General features: G+C 49.3%; 1 protein-coding gene across 1 annotated transcript; it reads left to right on the top strand.

Annotated features, from left to right (window-relative positions):
• Positions 1-2,998: 2,998 nt before the first annotated feature.
• LOC142250990 (uncharacterized) lies at positions 2,999-22,410 on the top strand. The gene is made up of 5 exons (XM_075323457.1): positions 2,999-3,109; positions 9,776-9,877; positions 14,933-15,106; positions 21,799-21,900; positions 22,073-22,410. The coding sequence occupies exons 1-5, from the start codon at positions 3,052-3,054 to the stop codon at positions 22,273-22,275; spliced, it is 639 nt and encodes a 212-aa protein (XP_075179572.1). The 5' UTR covers positions 2,999-3,051; the 3' UTR covers positions 22,276-22,410.
• Positions 22,411-23,019: the final 609 nt, after the last annotated feature.

Genomic DNA, 23,019 nt, shown 5'->3' with positions numbered 1-23,019 from the left:
TAATGTCGTTGCTCGTTCTGGACGCAGGTTGTTCGTCGTTCCTGAGGCGGGGTGAATTGAACTTTTATTTTTTTTATATTTTTTTAAAACTTTTTTTAACTTTCTATACTGATTTTACTAGTCCTCCTAGGAGACTTTATGACTGCACACTGCGATCGCTTTTCCTGATCACAGCGATGCTGCAGCGATGTTCCTGTGGGTGCCGTGCTCTGTTGGCTCTCACAGGAAGTGACTCATGACAGCATCAGGGGTCATCATCTTAGCACGTCGGCGCCCCATGATCGCGTGACCCGCTCAATCCATCCGCACCTGTTAGCTGCACATGTCTGCTGATCAGATCAGCAGACATGTGTGGGGGATTCTTGTCAAACAGAATTGAAAGCAAAAATGTCTTTTAAGTGTCTTTGAATGCAGATATGGGTGCAAGTGCCATGTTTTCCTGTATCTTGGGTATCTTCATATAATTCTAGTGCCCCTGAGTCCTGACTCCGGAAGTGGTTGCCAGTGGAGTACGGTGGAGTACTCCCGGAACTATGCACTGACGGGGTACAGGACCCTAGGACAGGAAAGAGCTTCAAGCCGACCTGTTAACACCTGTACAGTAAAGGGGACCATCAAGGACCTTGCTGACCCTAAGGGCTCATACGCACGTAACTGCAGAATATTTAGAATATGCATAATATGCGTCAAATCGCTGCAGAAAGACTGCAGAATAAATGCAGTTTTTTTGTTAAAAAAAGGCCGATTTCATGCGCTATGGCTGCTGCCCCCACCATAGACAGAGTGGGAGCTGCATCCAGAACGCACAAATAATTGACATGCTGCTTTTATGAACGTACGGATTTGGGTAAAAATTTTAGCACCCAAATGGTTGCATTCATAATAGCATTGTGCGCACGTCTCATGCACAATCTTCATAGATTGTGCAGGGGACGCAGGACGCATGCTTTTACGCTGCAGTGCAATACGCAGTGTAAATGCATGTGAGTACGTAACGTGTGCATGAGCCCTAAAGAACCCGAAAACTCCGTAGCAAAGAGAGAACCAGGGACAGGATCAGAAATTCCAACCCCACAGGGTTCACGCTACCATCAGGCGGACAGAAGTGGACAAACGACAGACCGGGGACCCGCAGTTGTTCCATACCACGGGGACCCACTTACCAGAGACAGGTGCAGGGGAAGAAGGTACCAGAGAACCAGACTGGCACTGGGATGAAGGGGACCTTAAGGCGAAACCAGCCGACCACGGGCAACCAGCTAACACCCAAAGTGAGTAAACCAGTTGCACTGAATACCTGTCTGGACTCCTTCTTCCGATGCCCACCGCACCATACACCCGCAGGGGCAGTGCCCTACTTGCGGAGGGACTACCATACTAGCTGCCAATACCACCAGCCCCAGTAGAAACAGTCTGCAGCGGCGGCTGCCTAAACTTAAGGGGGTGTTACACGCAGCAATATCGCTGGTGAAAGCACCCACCCCCGTTGTTTGTGCGTCACGGGCAAATCGCTGCCCGTGGCGCACAAAATCGTTTGGAGCTGTCACACATACTTACCTGCCTAGCGATGTCTCTGTTGCCGGCGAACCGCCTCCTTTCTAAGGGGTCGGTTCGTGCGGTGTCACAGCGGCGTCACTAAACGGCCGCCCAATAGAAGCCGAGTGGCTGAGATGAGTGGGACGTAACATCCCGCCCATCTAATCCTTCCGCATTGCCGGCGGCCATAGGTAAGCTGCAGTTCATCGTTCCCGAAGTGTCCCACATAGTGTGTGCTGCCTCGGGAACGACGAACAACCTGTGACCTCAACAATCAACGATTTTTAAAAAAAAATGGAGCGACGTGTCAACGATGGACGATAAGGTGAGTATTTTCCATCGTTAACGGTCGTTCCTTGCTCTCACACGCAACGACGTCGCTAACGATGCTAAATGTGCGGCACGGAATCCGTGACCCCGGCGATATATCATTAGATCCGTCGTTGCGTGTAACGGGGCCTTTAGATGCAACACCGCAAGTGGCATCATGAATAAACTCTATTCACAAATCCCCTGTAAATATCCCCATTACAAAAAGGGCCCAGGGCACGGAACTGGGGAACAGCCACCACCGTGACATTCCCAAGACGTACACTGCCTGGAACCAAGTACCCCATATCCCTGGGTGCTACATTATCATGTCCACCATATCACCATGGTAACTGAAGGGACACAACCAAAGATGTACATTTACATCATTGGTCATGAAGGGGTTTCGGAACAAAAAGTCAATTTTAGATTTTATCTATGCGTATATGTCTTAGAAAACAACATATTTGGGGGGAGGATTGAGGGGGGGGGGATCTTAATTCTTGCTTTAGATAGGAAAAAGCTAGGATCAGCCCTGGCCATGTGTAGGCCAATTCTTCTGTGAATGTGGTCTTGTGGCCAAGTTTCTTCCTAAGTTCAGAGGATGTTTTCTAGACCTTTTATGAGCGGAAAGATTTTAGAGAATAAAGTTATAGAATTTTCCAGTCACGGGAAAGAAAAAAGGACTTGGTCTTAGTCAATTGATAGATACAGGGAGCCTGATTCCTTACATGACAGAGCTGAGAACTTTACTGTAAGCCATGAAGCTGTGTCCATCATATGGTCAGATTTCTATCTATCTCTCTATCTATCTATCTATCTATCTATGTATCTATGTATCTATCTATCTATCTATCTATCTATCTATCTATCTATCTATCTATCTATCTATCTATCTATCTATCTATCTATCTATCTATCTATCCCTCTATCCCTCTATCTATCCCTCTATCTATCTATCTATCTATCTATCCCTCTATCTATCTATGTATCTATCTATCTATCTATCTATCTATCGATCTATGACTTTATCATTATGGGATGTCTCCTGTCCCTTAATTTATGAGCTTCGACACCTGTATCCAAAACTGAGGTCTCGTCAGGTCTGGACACACCCAGATGAGTGTATAATATAAAAGTCTCCAGGAGGTAACGAGGCTTTGTTCCAAGACGGTTGGCAAGGAAGAAACTTGGGAAATCCTAAGGATGCAGATAAAAGGAATTTTCTCAGTTTTCCTCTTCGTTTTCCTCAGATGCCACCTTGGTAAGAAAACCATGAAGAATATCAAAGTGACTGGCACTGTTGGATATACCTGCTGATAGGGCTTCAGGATACACCTCACGTACTTTCTGGGGAATAGGGGGGACTGTTTTGGTTATCAGTAGACGTAAGAAAAAATTAGGGTTTGGGATTGATATTTTATTTGAGTCTTAAGGTTGATATGTGGAATTTGTTGGGTATTTGCACATTGATTTCTTCCAGGCAAATTACTTTTATCTATGGAGGGCACTGTTTTGGATGTAAAAAGAATGATACTTTTAAATGCACAATGTGGGTTATTATGGTGTAAATGAACTTACACTGGTAATGTTATGACTGGTGCCATTATTAGTGATGAGCGGGCACTACCATGCTCGGGTGCTCTGTACTTGTAACTAGTGATGAGCGGGCACTACCATGCTCAGGTGCTCAGTACTCGTAACTAGTGATGAGCGGGCACTACCATGCTCGGGTGCTCAGTACTCGTAACTAGTGATGAGCGGGCACTACCATGCTCGGGTGCTCAGTACTCGTAACTAGTGATGAGCGGGCACTACCATGCTCAGGTGCTTGGTACTGGTAACTAGTGATGAGCAGGCACTACCATGCTCGGGTGCTCAGTACTCGTAACTAGTGATGAGCGGGCACTACCATGCTCAGGTGCTCGGTACTGGTAACTAGTGATGAGCGGGCACTACCATGCTTGGGTGCCCAGTACTCGTAACTAGTGATGAGCGGGCACTACCATGCTCAGGTGCTCAGTACTCGTAACTAGTGATGAGCGGGCACTACCATGCTCGGGTGCTCAGTACTCATAACTAGTGATGAGTGGGCACTACCATGCTCGGGTGCTCAGTACTCATAACTAGTGATGAGTGGGCACTACCATGCTCGGGTGCTCAGTACTCGTAACTAGTGATGAGCGGGCACTACCATGCTCGGGTGCTCGATACTCGTAACTAGTAATGAGTGGGCACTACCATGCTCGGGTGCTCAGTACTCGTAACTAGTGATGAGCGGGCACTACCATGCTCGGGTGCTCAGTACTCGTAACTAGTGATGAGCGGGCACTACCATGCTCAGGTGCTCAGTACTCGTAACTAGTGATGAGCGGGCACTACCATGCTCGGGTGCTCAGTACTCATAACTAGTGATGAGTGGGCACTACCATGCTCGGGTGCTCAGTACTCATAACTAGTGATGAGTGGGCACTACCATGCTCGGGTGCTCAGTACTCGTAACTAGTGATGAGCGGGCACTACCATGCTCGGGTGCTCGATACTCGTAACTAGTAATGAGTGGGCACTACCATGCTCGGGTGCTCAGTACTCGTAACTAGTGATGAGCGGGCACTACCATGCTCGGGTGCTCAGTACTCGTAACTAGTGATGAGCGGGCACTACCATACTTGGGTTCTTGACACTCGTAACAAACAACTGGGTGCACAGATGGACACAACTCGAGTATAATGGTCAATGTGTAACTCAAGATTTCCCAGACAAATGCTTGAGTTCCCCAGTGACTTCCATTATACTCGGGAACTTGAGTCACGCCTGTTCAAGCGTCCGACTGCCTCTTACAAGTACTGAGCACCCGAGCATGCGAGTGCTCACTCATCACTTTTATTATATAAATATCATTATTAGTGAAGAAGAGATGACACTGCTGTGTGCACTGTGCTGTGTATACAGGTCATGGTGTAGTAGTGTGAGGAGGAGATGACACTGCTGTGTGCACTGTGCTGTGTATACAGGTCATGGTGTAGTAGTGTGAGGAGGAGATGACACTGCTGTGTGCACTGTGCTGTGTATACAGGTCATGGTGTAGTAGTGTGAGGAGGAGGTGACACTGCTGTCTGCACTGTGCTGTGTATACAGGTCATGGTGTAGTAGTGTGAGGAGGAGGTGACACTGCTGTGTGCACTGTGCTGTGTATACAGGTCATGGTGTAGTAGTGTGAGGAGGAGATGACACTGCTGTGTGCACTGTGCTGTGTATACAGGTCATGGTGTAGTAGTGTGAGGAGGAGGTGACACTGCTGTGTGCACTGTGCTGTGTATACAGGTCATGGTGTAGTAGTGTGAGGAGGAGATGACACTGCTGTGTGCACTGTGCTGTGTATACAGGTCATGGTGTAGTAGTGTGAGGAGGAGATGACACTGTTGTGTGCACTGTGCTGTGTATACAGGTCATGGTGTAGTAGTGTGAGGAGGAGGTGACACTGCTGTGTGCACTGTGCTGTGTATACAAGTCATGGTGTAGTAGTGTGAGGAGGAGGTGACACTGCTGTGTGCACTGTGCTGTGTATACAGGTCATGGTGTAGTAGTGTGAGGAGGAGATGACACTGCTGTGTGCACTGTGCTGTGTATACAGGTCATGGTGTAGTAGTGTGAGGAGGAGATGACACTGCTGTGTGCACTGTGCTGTGTATACAGGTCATGGTGTAGTAGAGTGAGGAGGAGGTGACACTGCTGTGTGCACTGTGCTGCGTATACAGGTCATGGTGTAGTAGTGTGAGGAGGAGGTGACACTGCTGTGTGCACTGTGCTGTGTATACAGGTCATGGTGTAGTAGTGTGAGGAGGAGGTGACACTGCTGTGTGCACTGTGCTGCGTATACAGGTCATGGTGTAGTAGTGTGAGGAGGAGATGACACTGCTGTGTGCACTGTGCTGTGTATACAGGTCATGGTGTAGTAGTGTGAGGAGGAGATGACACTGCTGTGTGCACTGTGCTGTGTATACAGGTCATGGTGTAGTAGTGTGAGGAGGAGATGACACTGCTGTGTGCACTGTGCTGTGTATACAGGTCATGGTGTAGTAGTGTGAGGAGGAGGTGACACTGCTGTGTGCACTGTGCTGTGTATACAGGTCATGGTGTAATAGTGTGAGGAGGAGATGACACTGCTGTGTGCACTGTGCTGTGTATACAGGTCATGGTGTAGTAGTGTGAGGAGGAGATGACACTGCTGTGTGCACTGTGTTACGTATACATGTCATGGTGTAATAGTGTGAGGAGGAGGTGACACTGCTGTGTGCACTGTGCTGTGTATACAGGTCATGGTGTAGTAGTGTGAGGAGGAGGTGACACTGCTGTGTGCACTGTGTTACGTATACATGTCATGGTGTAGTAGTGTGAGGAGGAGATGACACTGCTGTGTGCACTGTGCTGTGTATACAGGTCATGGTGTAGTAGTGTGAGGAGATGACACTGCTGTGTGCACTGTGCTGTGTATACAGGTCATGGTGTAGTAGTGTGAGGAGGAGATGACACTGTTGTGTGCACTGTGCTGTGTATACAGGTCATGGTGTAGTAGTGTGAGGAGGAGGTGACACTGCTGTGTGCACTGTGCTGTGTATACAAGTCATGGTGTAGTAGTGTGAGGAGGAGGTGACACTGCTGTGTGCACTGTGCTGTGTATACAGGTCATGGTGTAGTAGTGTGAGGAGGAGATGACACTGCTGTGTGCACTGTGCTGTGTATACAGGTCATGGTGTAGTAGTGTGAGGAGGAGATGACACTGCTGTGTGCACTGTGCTGTGTATACAGGTCATGGTGTAGTAGAGTGAGGAGGAGGTGACACTGCTGTGTGCACTGTGCTGCGTATACAGGTCATGGTGTAGTAGTGTGAGGAGGAGGTGACACTGCTGTGTGCACTGTGCTGTGTATACAGGTCATGGTGTAGTAGTGTGAGGAGGAGGTGACACTGCTGTGTGCACTGTGCTGCGTATACAGGTCATGGTGTAGTAGTGTGAGGAGGAGATGACACTGCTGTGTGCACTGTGCTGTGTATACAGGTCATGGTGTAGTAGTGTGAGGAGGAGATGACACTGCTGTGTGCACTGTGCTGTGTATACAGGTCATGGTGTAGTAGTGTGAGGAGGAGATGACACTGCTGTGTGCACTGTGCTGTGTATACAGGTCATGGTGTAGTAGTGTGAGGAGGAGGTGACACTGCTGTGTGCACTGTGCTGTGTATACAGGTCATGGTGTAATAGTGTGAGGAGGAGATGACACTGCTGTGTGCACTGTGCTGTGTATACAGGTCATGGTGTAGTAGTGTGAGGAGGAGATGACACTGCTGTGTGCACTGTGTTACGTATACATGTCATGGTGTAATAGTGTGAGGAGGAGGTGACACTGCTGTGTGCACTGTGCTGTGTATACAGGTCATGGAGTAGTAGTGTGAGGAGGAGGTGACACTGCTGTGTGCACTGTGTTACGTATACATGTCATGGTGTAGTAGTGTGAGGAGGAGATGACACTGCTGTGTGCACTGTGCTGTGTATACAGGTCATGGTGTAGTAGTGTGAGGAGATGACACTGCTGTGTGCACTGTGCTGTGTATACAGGTCATGGTGTAGTAGTATGAGGAGGAGATGACACTGCTGTGTGCACTGTGCTGTGTATACAGGTCATGGTGTAGTAGTGTGAGGAGGAGGTGACACTGCTGTGTGCACTGTGCTGTGTATACAGGTCATGGTGTAGTAGTGTGAGGAGATGACACTGCTGTGTGCACTGTGCTGTGTATACAGGTCATGGTGTAGTAGTGTGTGAGTGAGTTATGATGGTGTTGTTAGTGATATATGAGAGATACACCCCAAGTGTAAAAAATGTCTGTGGGATGTTGCTGGGTACCATAGTGTCTGAGGTACCAGTAACAGGACCTAGGAGTTTGTACTGTCATTTAAGTTAAGCAGCACAGAGGAGCGATATCAGTGGTAAAAAAGTATAATAGCAAGAAATCCCTTTACCACTCTCTATATCCTTTATTGTTAGTGCTGAGTTTCTGATCGCGTAGCTGGGGACATTGTGGGGTCAACTCCATAAGTGCCAATGACCCCTGGTACCAATGAAGACGGCAACGGTTGAGTTATAGAAGCACCTGGTGTAGTGCCCCTAAAAACCTCAGGGTGCTACAAGGTTCTGCATCCCCACCAGAATGCAGGGCCTACCCCCTTATGGACCCAGAACCCCGGTGCCGGTACCTACAAAAACCCAGGTAATCCCAGTTCTCCCAACATTCCCCTATATAATGGTACTTGGCTAACGTGGGACTATGGAACTATGGATGGCCGCCTAGAGGTGGAGCCACTCCAGTCCACTAGTTGACCAGGTGGGAGGGGCAGACTGTGGAGAGTAGTCAGAACTGCAGGGACTGTAGAAAGTGTTAGAGAGTGGAAGTGAAGTGATACCCTGACTCGGGTTGACGGTGACCTGGTACCCAGGAGAGGTGGTTGCCGGTGGAGTATGGTGGAGTATTCCCGGAACTACACACCGACGGGGTAGAGGACCCTAGGACAGGAAAGAGCTTCAAGTCGACCTGTTAACACCTGCACAGCAAAGGGGACCATCAAAGACCTTGCTGACCCTAAAGAATCCAAAGACTCAGTAGCAAAGTTAGAACCGGGGACAGGACCAGAGACTCCTACCCCACAGGGTTCACGCTACCGTCAGGCGGGCAGAAGTGAACAAACCACAGACTGGGGACCCCCAGTGTTCTATACCACAGGGACCCAGTTACCCAGTTACCAGAGACAGGTGCAGGGGAAGAAGGTACCAGAGAAACCAGACTGGCACTGGGAGGAAGGGACCTGCAGGCAAAACCAGCCGGCCTCGGACAACCAGTTAACACTCTAAAAGTGAGTAATCCAGTTGCACTGAATACCTGTCTGGACTCCTTCTTCTGACGCCCACAGCACCATACACCCGCAGGGGCAGGGCCCTACTTGCGGAGGGACTACCATACTAGCTGCTCATACCATCAGCCCCAGTAGAAACATTCTGCAGTGGCGGCTCCCTACACTAAGCCGCAACACCACAGGTGATGTCACGTATATCCCCTGTAAATATCCCTATTATAAAAAGGGCCCAAGGCACGGAATCGGGTAACAGCCACCATCGTGACATCCCTAGGTCGTACATAACCCGGAACCGAGTACCCCATATCACTGGGTGCAACAACTGGCATCTACATGACCCCCACTGAGAAGATCAGGGGCTACAAAGAGCTATTCTGACTCAGGAGGACCCAGCACTTCTGTGGATGCAGAGGAGCTACAGAAAAATGGATAGTTGGATAGAGGATGGTGTGTTGGGGCTGTCAGTTCCACAGTGTAGGGGAAGCACAAGAGAAGTTTGGAATATGATAAACAGAGGAACAAACCAGAAGACAGCAAAGTCATGTGATGGTTTATCAGGAGGAGATTATGGCAGTGTTCTAGCGGACAAAGGCCAATGTGTGGACTTTCCTTTATCATAGTCGGTATTTTGAGCAGTATTTGTTGGGATGGGCAGCCAGTGAGGGGACTGGCGAGACTCGATCGCAGAGGAGCAAGGGCAGAAGTGACAGAAGAACTGAGAATGCATTGGAGGGGTGGTAACAGGATGGAAACACAGAAGAATGTTGCAGTAGTCTAGGAGGGAGATGATGAGGGCATGTATAAACATTTTGTTGGCAAAGGCCAAGGAAAAAGCAGTGTTTTTTTTCTAAATGTTTTTAAAACAGAGGTAGTAGGACAGGATAAGGTCTCATGTGTGGTCTGGAAGAGAGGAAGGGGTCAAACAAGGTTTCTTTATATTTTTGGGATCAGTGTCACAGTGGGGTTGGGGTATCACAGGGATCCTTTGTTCATTACTCATTCACGTGTACCACCGTCTTATTTCCCAGGTTCGGCTCTTACTTGCTATTCATGCAGTGGAAATTGTGAAAATGGTGAAACCGCGCAGTGTGAACAGGGGCAGCAATGTATGACGGTCGAAACATATTCCAGTAAGTTTTTGTTTAATTTTCTTATGTCTGTAATATGAGTCATTTTCATATTGCGCAGGGTGCTTACACAAGGACGGCGCTAGAATTTATTTCACACGCAGCAAAGTATCTATTAAGTGCCCTTCCCTCTGCTGTGTACCAACTTTTCTTAATTAGTACAAGCCCAGACAGAGTAATACATAATTACCAATTACAAGCCGTAAAGTGGCACTAATACAGCGCATCTAATTACTTAGAAGTGATCTTAATTTCTCCTACCAGTATTATGGCAGTGCCGCCTACCCCTGGATTATGCCTTATAGACCCATTCCCCATATAGACAGATAGACTCCTACCAAAAATCTAAAAAAAATATATCTTCTGTACATGTAATGTACCGTAGATGCTCATAGTAAAATCACTAACTTATTCTGTACTCAGATACAGAAACAGAAATAAGCAGCTCCTCCTGCCCCGTTCACAGCAGGAAATCCCAGCACAGAGGAAGCAGCCATCAGCTGCCTGTTCATAGAGGTGTCCGGGTGCAGAGATGGGATCCTATCAGCAGGATATTCAAGTTCTAACTAAAGATATGAGCGTTAAGTCCCTTAAATGCTTATTACATTTATACCTTGCAAATGGAGTTTCTCTGGGGAATTTTCTAGAAGTATGTTTTTGAAATTTTATCCTCAAGGGGAGCGTGTTAAGCACTGCACTCCTCAGCACTGCTGCTCTTCGCTGCCCACTGCCGGCCTCTGGTCGTTGATTGACAGGTTACTCTTCCCTCGGTGACTTGTCTTCCCTCGGTGACTTGTCTTCCCTCGGTGACTTGTCTTCCCTCGGTGACTTGTCTTCCCTCGGTGACTTGTCTTCTGGTGAGCGCCGCAATACACAAGGTACACCGGGAACACAACACAACAGTGGGCCCTGGCACTAGAGAGAGGGGAGCAGGGTCATGTCCTCCTAACACTCACCTTAGGCTGATCCCTACACTCCCTAACATCCCTATACACAGCCTTTCCGCCCCCCATCATCGATCACATGCCTAGGCCCTTGCTGACCCTAAACTCACCCAGGGTAGTGAGAGCCAGCGAGACCTTATCTCTCACCATAACCAAGAATCAGAATAAACACTAGTGCATGCCTTGATCATTTCCCGCCTCGACTACTGCAACCTCCTGCTCTACGGCCTCCCTTCCAACACTCTTGCACCCTTCCAATCTATCCTAAACTCTGCAGCCCGCTTAATCCACCTCTCCCCTCGCTATTCCCCAGCCTCGCCACTCTGCCAATCCCTTCACTGGCTTCCCATTGCCCACAGAATCCAGTTCAAAACATTAACCATGACCTACAAAGCCATCCACAACCTGTCTCCTCCTTTCATCTGTGGCCTAGTCTCCCAGTACCTACCTGCACGCAACCTCAGATCCTCACAAGATCTCCTTCTCTGCTTCTCTCTTATCTCCTCTTCCCACAATCGCATAAAAGATTTCTGTCATGGCTTCCCCGCAATCTGGAACGCTCTACCCCAAAACATCAGACTCTCTCCTACCATGGAAAGCTTCAAAAGGAACCCGAAGACTCACCTCTTCCAACAAGCCTAAAACCTACAATAACCCTCAGTCCAGTACACCACTGCTCAACCAGCTCTGTCCTCACCTATTGTATCCTCACCCATCCCCTGTAGACTGAGAGTCCTCGTGGGCAGGGTCCTCTCTCCTTCTGTGGACTGTGAGCCCTCGTGGGCAGGGTCCTCTCTCCTTTTGTGGACTGTGAGCCCTCATGGGCAGGGTCCTCTATCCTCCTGTGGACTGAGAGCCATCATGGGCAGGGTCCTCTCTCCTCCTGTAGACTGTGAGCCCTCGTGGGCAGGGTCCTCTCTCCTCCTGTGGACTGTGAGCCCTCGTGGGCAGGGTCCTCTCTCCTCCTGTGGACTGTGAGCCCTCGCGGGCAGGTTCCTCTCTCCTCCTGGGGACTGTGAGCCCTCGCGGGCAGGTTCCTCTCTCCTGGGGACTGTGAGCCCTCGTGGGCAGGTTCCTCTCCTCCTGTGGACTGAGAGCCATCGTGGGCAGGGTCCTCTCTCCTCCTGTAGACTGTGAGCCCTCGTGGGCAGGGTCCTCTCTCCTCCTGTGGACTGTGAGCCCTCGTGGGCAGGGTCCTCTCTCCTCCTGTGGACTGTGAGCGCTTGTGGGCAGGGTCCTCTCTCCTCCTGTGGACTGTGAGCCCTCGCGGGCAGGTTCCTCTCTCCTCCTGTGGACTGTGAGCCCTCGCGGGCAAGGTCCTCTCTCCTCCTGTGGACTGTGACCCTCGTGGGCAGGGTCCTCTCTCCTCCTGTGGACTGTGAGCCCTCGCAGGCAGGTTCCTCTCTCCTCCTGTGGACTGTGACCCTCGTGGGCAGGGTCCTCTCTCCTCCTGTGGACTGTGAGCCCTTGTGGGCAGGGTCCTCTCTCCTCCTGTGGACTGTGAGCCCTCGCGGGCAGGTTCCTCTCTCCTCCTGTGGACTGTGAGCCCTCGCGGGCAGGTTCCTCTCTCCTCCTGTGGACTGTGAGCCCTCGCGGGCAGGGTCCTCTCTCCTCCTGTGGACTGTGAGCCCTCGCGGGCAGGTTCCTCTCTCCTCCTGTGGACTGTGAGCCCTCGTGGGCAGGGTCCTCTCTCCTCCTGTAGACTGTGAGCCCTTGCGGGCAGGGTCCTCTCTCCTCCTGTACCAGTCTGTTTTGTACTGTTAATGATTGTTGTACGTATACCCTTTTCACTTGTAAAGTGCCATGGAATAAATGGCACTATAATAATAACCATAATAAGATAACACAAGGTACTGAATGGAATTAAATTTGCAGCAACCTTGGGTAAATGAGATCCACCTTCTGTGACCTACTGATCCCAGATCGCTACGAGATCACATCAGGCCGTGACACACTTGTGACACCGTTTCACTTGAGGATAAAATTTCAAGAATAGATTTCTCAAAAAATGCCCCAACAAAATTCTTTTATCAGGGTATAAATGTAATAAGCATTAAGGCGTCTTTACACTCAAACGTTTAGTTAGGGGTCGAGTATCCTGCCGACAGGTCCTCTTTAAATTCCTAATTCCTTCCTAGCACTCAACATGCCAATATGGAGGTTTTCCTGAGTTGTTTTTTTATATTTTTGCCTGAGATGTCTGTGTTTGTTTGTTGTATTTAGAAATACATAAACTCAATTGACTGATGGAAATCATCCATATCCAGCTGTGATCACGGCACTATATACTATTACAGGGTGGAACCCCCTTCGGGTATTGTACAGGCAGCTCCCGTTCAAGATAAAACTTCATGCTCATTACCTATATTTCCCATTGTGTTCATTAGACGGGTCAACAGTTGGAAATCTCAGTGATAGAGAGGGAAATATACAGGGGCGTAACGATTGCGGTCGCAGAGATCGTGACTGTGACCGGGCCCAGCAGGGTTAGGGGCCCGGCGCCCGCTCTGCAGAGAAGCAGCCAGCTCGGAGGAGCTGCGCTGTTTAGTGGCAGACCCCATGGCCGCTATGGGGCCTTACCCATCATCGCACAAAGTAATGATGAAGGATGGAGCAGAGCACTCCGGTCCATCCTTCATCATTCCCCCCGTGCCTGGGCTCGACACCTCAGTGCAGCAGAGCATGGTGACGTCATTACTGTGCACTGCTGAGCTGAAACTGCAGAGCGCGGGACACAATATGAAGGACTGTGGGAAGCATTTTAAAATATGGAGGACTATGGGGCTGCATTATAATATATGGAGGACTATAGGGTGTTTTATAATATATGGAGAACTATGGGAGTGCATTATAATATATGGAGGACTATGGGGTGCATTATAATATATGGAGGACTATGGGGTGTTTTATAATATAGGGAGGACTATGGGACTGCATTACAATATATGGAGGACTATAAGGGTGCATTATAACTGCAGGGCTATGGGGGCTGCAATATAAAATATAGAGGACTCTATGGGGGTGAATTATAATATATTCAGAACTATGGGGTGCATTATAATACATGGAGGACTATAAGGGTGCATTATAACTGCAGGGCTATGGGGGCTGCAATATAAAATATAGAGGACTCTATGGGGGTGAATTATAATATATTCAGAACTATGGGGTGCATTATAATACATGGAGGACTATGGGGTGTTTTATAATATAGGGAGGACTATGGGACTGCATTACAATATATGGAGGACTATGGGGGCTGCATTATAATATATAGAGGACTATAGGGTGCTTTATAATATATGGAGGACTATGGGGTGCATTATAATACATGGAGGACTATAAGGGTGCATTATAACTGCAGGGCTATGGGGGCTGCAATATAAAATATAGAGGACTCTATGGGGGTGAATTATAATATATTCAGAACTATGGGGTGCATTATAATACATGGAGGACTATGGGGTGCATTATAATACATGGAGGACTATAAGGGTGCATTATAACTGCAGGGCTATGGGGGCTGCAATATAAAATATAGAGGACTATGGGGGTGAATTATAATATATGGAGGGTTATGTGGGACCCTTTATACTATATGGAAGGTCATGTGGGGGCCATTATAGTATTTGGAGAGCTATGTATATACAAGAAGGGACGAAGATAAAAGCATGGGATGGGAACGTTTTGTGCAGAGGTAGGGAGGCTCTTTCCCTCAGCACCCAGCTTTCCCTTGCTCTGATTTCATGGGAAAGGTGGGTTCAAAGGAAAAGATGGATATCAGAACATAGGAAAGCTGAGTGTTGATAGAGGGATTTCAGATCATGGGAAACCGGAGTGCTGAGGGAAAGAGCCAAGTTTCAGCGACACTATCCTGTACCCTGAGTGTCAGTGTAATTATCCTGTACCCTGTCAGCGTAATTATCCCGTACCCCAAGTGTTGGCTTTATTATCCCGTACCTCGAGTGTCAGTATACAGTTGGGGGGAGCCCTGGTCCAAACTTTGCACCGGGGCCCATCAAACTCTAGTTACGCCACTGGAAATATAGTATTTTACATGGCGCCAATGTGACATATCAATCCTCTTTGATGACTTATTGTATTTTATTAACAGATGGAACTCGCCAAGACCGGCAGATGGGCTGTCAGTCCCCGCAGTTCTGTAACAATCCGGGCGATGGCTCTATAGTCCGGAAGTGTTGTGACCAAGACCGGTGTAATGACCCCCGGATTACCATCGCGGCCGCCCCAAGTCCTGATGCTCCAGCGTCCAATGATGGCAGCAGAGGTATGCGGTGCCTTTTACTTCCGATGTGACCTCCATGAGAAAGCCAATGATGTAATGTGCAGCGATACGGCTGTAACATTCATGATTCTGCCCCCTGTTGCCCACTTAGTTTAACTCACAACTTTCTAAACGTTTAATAAATTACATTCACAGTCGTCTGATTAAAATTGATGGGGCCATCACCAGAAACTGGAGCAGGGGCCGCGGAACTGATGATATATTCTGACACGTCTCTGTCACACATCAGATGATACTTAAAGGGTTTGTCCAGATATGAGGAAAATCACATTACACATTAAACATAATTAAGTTCAAGTTCTACTACTTATTTTGTATGGATCCTGAGTTAGATCCTGAATTATACTCCAGAGCTGCACTCACTATTCTGCTGGTGCAGTCACTGTGTACATACATGACATTACTTATCTTGTACTGATCCTGAGTTACATCCTGAATTATACTCCAGAGCTGCACTCACTATTCTGCAGGTGCAGTCACTGTGTACATACATAACTTAGGATCAGTACAGGATAAGTAATGTAATCTCTTGTATTATACTCCAGAGCTGCACTCCCTATTGTGCTGGTGCAATCAGTGTGTACATACATTACATTACTTATCCTGTACTGATCCTGAGTTACATCCTGTATTATACCCCAGAGCTGCACTCACTATTCTGCTGGTGCAGTCAGTGTCTACATACATTACATTACTGACTCTGTACTGATCCTGAGTTACGTCCTGTATTATACTCCAGAGCTGCACTCACTATTCTGCTGGTGCAGTCACTGTGTTCATACATTACATTACTTATCCTGTACTGATCCTAAGTTATCTCTTGTATTATACTCCAGAGCGGCACTCACTATTCCGCTGGTGCAGTCACTATATACTGTAACGTTGCGCCCTGCAACGTGGGGGGTTTCACTCGCTTGCAGCGGTGTGAGGTAGCTTCAGCAACACACGTACACAGTCTCTTCATAAAAATTCTGGCAGTTTATTAAAAACACTCAGCATAAACTGCCCTCAAACATAAACAATAAGTCCATAATGGAAGTTTAGCAACTTCCCCACTCTCTGGCACCTGCCAGCGTACAGCTCTAGCCAAGGTTCCTTCCAGCACCCAGGGCCCTCTGCAGACCCCTGTCTGTCTCTCCTCCAGGAGAGATTCGGCCCTACAGCCCTGGCCTGGCTGCACTCACCTCAGACTCAATATCAGAGCCTTGTGATCAGCCTCCATGCAGGCTGATACACCCAAAGCTCCTGGCTCTGCTCTCACTTGTTTCCAGTCCACACACTGGACATCTAGAGCCAGTCTCTCTCTAGACTGCCCTAGACACACTTCATGCAGAACTCTCGGCTCTGCTCTCACTCTCTCCCAGCATACACGCTGGAAGTCTAGAGCTAGTCTCTAACTAGACTGCCCTAGACACACTCCTCCTGGGTTCAGAGACAGGATTGCTTTAACCCCTGGAGCCACACCCACAGGTGGTAAGGAGTGTGTAATCAGCATCACACACCCTTCCATGGCTCTGCATGTAATGCAATCCTGTGGAACCACAGGTCCCAGCCAGCTTCACATTGCAGAGCACCCACGCTTCTGCAAAACATACCGGCCCTTTGTAATACAGCCGGTTGATACCTCACATACCCTCCCCCTCTGTTCAAACCCGTAGGGGAGAACACTTGCCAATGACCTGGGGCTGCGAGACAGGGCATTCCCGCTGCCATGCCCCACCAGTCGAGAGGGCCGTCCAAGAGCAGTAGTCCCTGAGACATCGCCCGACACTGTCACCAAACTCTGTCTTGTCAACCTAGGGTTAAAGGACGTCCCATTTCCAGACCGTTCTCTCCCTGACCCCCTCCCAGGGTCACCGTAGTAGAGAGACATGTCCCCAGTCAAACCTACAGTCTTGTCCGAACCTAGGCCTTCTCGAGTACCCCCAAGGCTACTGTCGGGAACTCCAAGCTCATAGCGGCCACTATCTACAGTACATCGTAGGTTACCACTCTGTCGGCGATTCCTTTTATCGCACGTCTGAACTACTGGACTGACACGCCATCTTCCACTTCTTTCCCCTGAACAACGGGTGGAAGACGGCTGCTGTCCCCCACACAGTTGGCGAAGCTGCTCCTTAATTTTCAGGTTTTCTTGCCACAACCGCTCCATGTCACGTACATGGTGTACCCGATATTCAATAAGGCTTCGAATGTTTCCAAGACTCTCTACAGTCCCGACACAGACAAACGGAACCATACCAGCTTCCCTGGGTATCTTGCTCTCATTAGCAGCAGGGATTCTTAATCTCACCAATCCTGATTTATTCACCATGTCTTGCATGACTCGTCCGGTTTTTCCAATGACTCTCCCCACCAGAGCCCGGGGTACTTGGACAATATCTTCCGCCAGACTCTGCGCTTTCCTTTTATACTCTAGCTGTCTAGTGGCTTCTTCCTTTTGCAGTTGGACCTGCCACTTCATACGAACACATCTGAAGTGCATGTCCTTTAGAATAGCCACCCGCTGCCCAGTAATTTCACTGGTGGACAATATCACTAACTGTTCAGCCCCTGGGGTACAGTAGACCTCACACGCTTTCACAGCTCTCTTAAATTCGTCATGCATGCACTCGGTGGCACACGCTTCTCTTAAGTCCTCAGGTATATCCACCATGCACTTGACTACAGAAGTCTCATTCATCCCTGCCACATGCTTGTCAAGTTTAGCTTCCAAAGTCAGCTCTCTTTGGGCCTCCCCTGCTTCAACATGTTTGGTCAGGATTGACACTCGCTGCTCCATCTGCTCCAAGGCTCCCTGGGACTTGGACTGGTACTCTGCCAAGCGACTTCGGAGCTCAGCCACTTCTTTCTCCAGCTCCCTTACTCGACTCTCAGTAGCCTGCCTAAGAAGTATCTCTTGTTGCAGATGGTCTTTGCTCATCCTCTTGAATGAGTCTTCATTTGCGGACCTCTCTGGTCTACGACACACTATTTCTGAGGCTTCTTCCAACTCCGCTTCAGAACATTTGGGTTTCTTACTCTTCTTACCCATGACCGTCTCTATATCCTCCATCGTAGTTTTACCAAGCAGGTCAGGCAGGCTCCCAGTCCTGGATGAGACCTCTGGTCCAGACTTCACCTCCTCAGAGGCTCTCTTCACTTCAGCGCCAGCTGTTTCTTGGGTCTTCACTGCATTATCTTCACCTTCCTCTGGGGTCTCTGCAGTGCCACCCTCAGCCTGGGTGTCACACCCTTCAACATGGCACTCTGTTCCTTTTAGAGTTTTGGGGCTAAATTCGCTGTCATCCACCGCAGCACTTGGTAGTTCACCAGTCTGCTCACCACGACTGTTGGGGATTATTCCTTCCCCCACACTCTCTAGGATTCCCTTTCCTATACCACTCTCGTCTGACAGACTATCAACTTCACACTTTGAAATCATAGGGACCACCACCATTACGTCCTTGGTTGGCTCCTTCTCCGCACTTGCAGCGCGCTGATTTCTGTCGTCACAATGTGTCAGTTCAATCTCTGATTCCTCAGTCTTTTGTAGGATATCACCGTCTGACTCCACCGTAGCAGGTGTTATTAGCATCATGTCTTCATTAACCAGGCATGTCACTTTCTCTGCACCCTCAGACGGCCTACACTGTGCCCCCTCTCGGCGCTTATTACGTCTTCGGCGCCGGGAGGAAGTTTTCCCCTTCTCGCCCATCTGTACCACACTGTACTCGTGTGTCACTTTTCTAGAGTCAGTGTCTTTACTGGAATCATCATCACTCACCCTGGTATCCTGGACTATCATGTCCCCACTTAACCAGATGTCTGCCTCCCTTTCTGGAGCTACCCCGTTTTTAACGGTCACACTATCGGTTATTCCCTTAGTCCTTATGTCACTAAGTTGGGTCCGTCTATCATTTTCTTTGGTCACCCCTAACTTAGGACAGTCAATTTTAGGAGGTGCTATCTCCTCCTTACCACACATAACTGCACAACAAGGACCCCTTTTCACCTCCCAACGTGGTGGGGTTTCCTTTCGGCTGTTCCGGCTCTTACACAAGCAACCGTATACGTCCCCCTGCTTCCACAAGTGCACAAATAATTTAGAGTCCCAACCTATAATAATTGGGTGCAGTAAATCTGAGACTACTCCAACATCATGAGAACCACTGTCCCAGGCTGTCTTAATGACCACGCTGGAGACCGGGTATTCTGTCTCAATACTGTGGGTGCAGCCGACGTGGATCTTCCTTCCAGGAATCAAGTGGACATCAGAGGTGGCCCTCACCAGGGTCACCAAGCTCCTTGAGTCTACGACTCCTGTTACAGATTCCCCATCCACTTCCACGGAACACAGACGTGGCTTCTCGTCGGATGGGTGGTCTATATTGCAAACAGGACACTTGTGGCATGAACACTGTTGTCCCTGGCAACAGTCCATCTGCGCCACTTCACCCTTGGATTTGGGATGCTCCGCACCCTTTTGGGGGACCACCGCTTTCTGGGACTCCATCCCCTTATAGGCAACCACCCCTTTATGGGACTCCGCCCCCTTTTGGGGTTTCCATGCAACGTCCTTAGCCCCCAGTTCACACCGTTCGCCCTTATCTCCCTGGGCACCCAGTGTCCATACCGGCCCCCGAAGGGAACGCTCAAACTGGTCCATGGCTGCCACATCGCTGCACACTGACAGCTCCTGCTGTCCCTGCACCAGGAACTGGTACAGCTCCTCCACAACGTCTGCAGGGACCATTCCCTCTTTTTGGCTTTTAGCCCCCACTGCTGTCACTGGACCTCCAGGCACATGCTGTTGGTGCTGCTGGCTCTGCAGCAGCTGGTTCAGGAGCTCCTCCATGCTGCAACGAAAAGAGGAACAGGAGGGGCGCTCCAATGGGTAATACCCGGTGGTCAAAGACAGGGGGGGGGGTTAGAGAACCACTAACCTTTCCGGGTTGTACCGCCCGTACAACCAGGGTCTCCAGCCTGTGGTGTATCACTGCTCACCAAGCAGGGCCTCGCAATTCCGGCTGGCCTGGAACCTCCAGTCGCTGGACTCTCGCCACTGCAGCACGGGTCCCCAACGACCTGCTGATTCACCGCCAGGTGCTTGAGAGCGCTGTCCCTGTTCGTGGACCCGCCGATCCACCGCCAGCTGCTTGAGTGCGCAGACAATTTTCGTGGACCCGCCGATCCACCGCAAACCGCTTCAAAAAATTTTCGTGGACCCGCCGATCCACCGCAAGCAGTCCGTATCCACAGGAATATGTCCTAGGCCGTTGCCCCTAGCAACCAGGCTGCGTTGCCCCTAGCAATCAGGCTGCGTTGCCCCTAGCAACCAGACCGCATGCCCGCATTCGAGACACCATATGTAACGTTGCGCCCTGCAACGTGGGGGGTTTCACTCGCTTGCAGCGGTGTGAGGTAGCTTCAGCAACACACGTACACAGTCTCTTCATAAAAATTCTGGCAGTTTATTAAAAACACTCAGCATAAACTGCCCTCAAACATAAACAATAAGTCCATAATGGAAGTTTAGCAACTTCCCCACTCTCTGGCACCTGCCAGCGTACAGCTCTAGCCAAGGTTCCTTCCAGCACCCAGGGCCCTCTGCAGACCCCTGTCTGTCTCTCCTCCAGGAGAGATTCGGCCCTACAGCCCTGGCCTGGCTGCACTCACCTCAGACTCAATATCAGAGCCTTGTGATCAGCCTCCATGCAGGCTGAAACACCCAGAGCTCCCGGCTCTGCTCTCACTTGTTTCCAGTCCACACACTGGACATCTAGAGCCAGTCTCTCTCTAGACTGCCCTAGACACACTTCATGCAGAACTCTCGGCTCTGCTCTCACTCTCTCCCAGCATACACGCTGGAAGTCTAGAGCTAGTCTCTAACTAGACTGCCCTAGACACACTCCTCCTGGGTTCAGAGACAGGATTGCTTTAACCCCTGGAGCCACACCCACAGGTGGTAAGGAGTGTGTAATCAGCATCACACACCCTTCCATGGCTCTGCATGTAATGCAATCCTGTGGAACCACAGGTCCCAGCCAGCTTCACATTGCAGAGCACCCACGCTTCTGCAAAACATACCGGCCCTTTGTAATACAGCCGGTTGATACCTCACAATACATACATTACATTACTTGTCCTGTACTGATCCTGAGTTACATCCTGTATTATACTCCAGAGCTGCACTCACGATTCTGCTGGTGCAGTCACTGTGTACATACATTGCATTAGTGATCCTATACTGATCTTGAGTTGGCTCCTGTATTATACTCCAGAGCTGCACTCACTATTCTGCTGATTAAACCCACCACCACCTTCTATTCTTGTTGTTCTCCTATGATGCAGAGGACTTTTAGTTTTCCAAACATCACGTTGCTGTATGACCCCTGACATAAGGACCCTTCACTGAATGCTAATCAGACACAAAAGAATAAAGGCATGCTGGAAGATTTCAGCTCTGAATTGTGAATTCAGCTGTATCTCAGGACACAATACAAGTAATGTTCTGAATTTAGAAAGTGACTTATTTTTTATGTAGATTAAGCATCCACATTCCTAAATGTTATTTCCTCTCCTCCTTCTGGGACTCGTCCCGTTCTTCCCGATCTGCTGTCGGAGCTCTGCTGTGAAGGACGTGTCCATGTTTTCTGCTTCTCTCTGACCAGTGACATGTCTGTATTTTGCAGAAGCGCCCCTGCTGTGCTATTCCTGTGATTATCCGTGTATGGACAGGACACTACTTACCTGTGCAGTGAAGGACCTCTGTTTGACAAAGACGAGGACGTTTGGTGAGTAGCTGCGCACCGACACTGCTATCACAAAAACAGGAGCGGTGAGGAGACAAGGGGCTGCCAGTAGAAGCCGCTTCTCCTCCCGCAGAGGAGGATCCTCATTGCCCTCCTTCTTCCTTGTGACTTGTGCTGAACCCTCCTGACATGTTCTGTTTCTCTTCCCTCACAGCCGGCATCACCACCCGTAAGCGGGGATGTGCCAACACCACTGTGTGCGGCTCTGTGACCACAGAGACCGTGATGGGCACCGCCTTCTCCGTCACAAATAAATGCTGCAACACCGATCTGTGCAACTCCGTGGCGCACCTGGAGGTCCCTGCTGTCGGCATCCTGGCAGCCATAGTGGCGGTGTGGATCTCCAAACTGTGGTGAAGCCATGATTGGCTGACACCGCGCCTGCCCTGCTGCATGTCATTTTTGTCTCTGTCTCTTTAAATAGCGTTCATGGAAATGATGTTCCCTGCAGGGATCATTCAAGACCCTCAATAAAATAATATTTTTATCTTATGTCAGTTGTCGGGATTATTTCTTTTCAGATTTTCAGTGTTATCTATATAGTGGTGACATAAGCTGTAGTGTTGTACAGGAATCTAACAATAGTACAGAAGGAGGCTCAGGCTCTATGGAAAAATCAGTCATATGATTAACTGGGACCTAAATTGTGCAATTACTGCACCTCCTGTAGAATAGAAATTCATTGCTGACGGCTTTACTTTATGTATGGCTCAGCATTGTGCTTGGTGATGTATCGCTCGGCATTGTGCTTGGTGATGTACGGCTCGGCATTGTGCTTGGTGATGTACGGCTCAGCATTGTGCTTGGTGATGTACGGCTCAGCATTGTGCTTGGTGATGTACGGCTCGGCATTGTGCTTGGTGATGTACGGCTCAGCATTGTGCTTGGTGATGTACGGCTCGGCATTGTGCTTGGTGATGTACGGCTCGGCATTGTGCTTGGTGATGTACGGCTTGGCATTGTGCTTGGTGATGTACGGCTCAGCATTGTGCTTGGTGATGTATGGCTCGGCATTGTGCTTGGTGATGTACGGCTCAGCATTGTGCTTGGTGATGTATGGCTCGGCATTGTGCTTGGTGATGTACGGCTCGGCATTGTGCT

The sequence above is a fragment of the Anomaloglossus baeobatrachus genome, chromosome 9 (assembly GCF_048569485.1).
Source record: "Anomaloglossus baeobatrachus isolate aAnoBae1 chromosome 9, aAnoBae1.hap1, whole genome shotgun sequence".
Classification (NCBI taxonomy): Eukaryota; Metazoa; Chordata; class Amphibia; order Anura; family Aromobatidae; genus Anomaloglossus; species Anomaloglossus baeobatrachus.
This window is presented reverse-complemented; position numbering and strand designations above follow the sequence as displayed.

Excerpts from the sequence above, each read along its gene's own strand:
- LOC142250990 (XM_075323457.1), top strand. The coding sequence starts at position 3,052 with ATGCAGATAAAAGGAATTTTCTCAGTTTTCCTCTTCGTTTTCCTCAGA. Across the intron at positions 9,878-14,932 it reads GACGGTCGAAACATATTCCA|ATGGAACTCGCCAAGACCGG; the intron begins GTAAGTTTTTGT and ends TTTTATTAACAG. Across the intron at positions 15,107-21,798 it reads GTCCAATGATGGCAGCAGAG|AAGCGCCCCTGCTGTGCTAT; the intron begins GTATGCGGTGCC and ends TGTATTTTGCAG.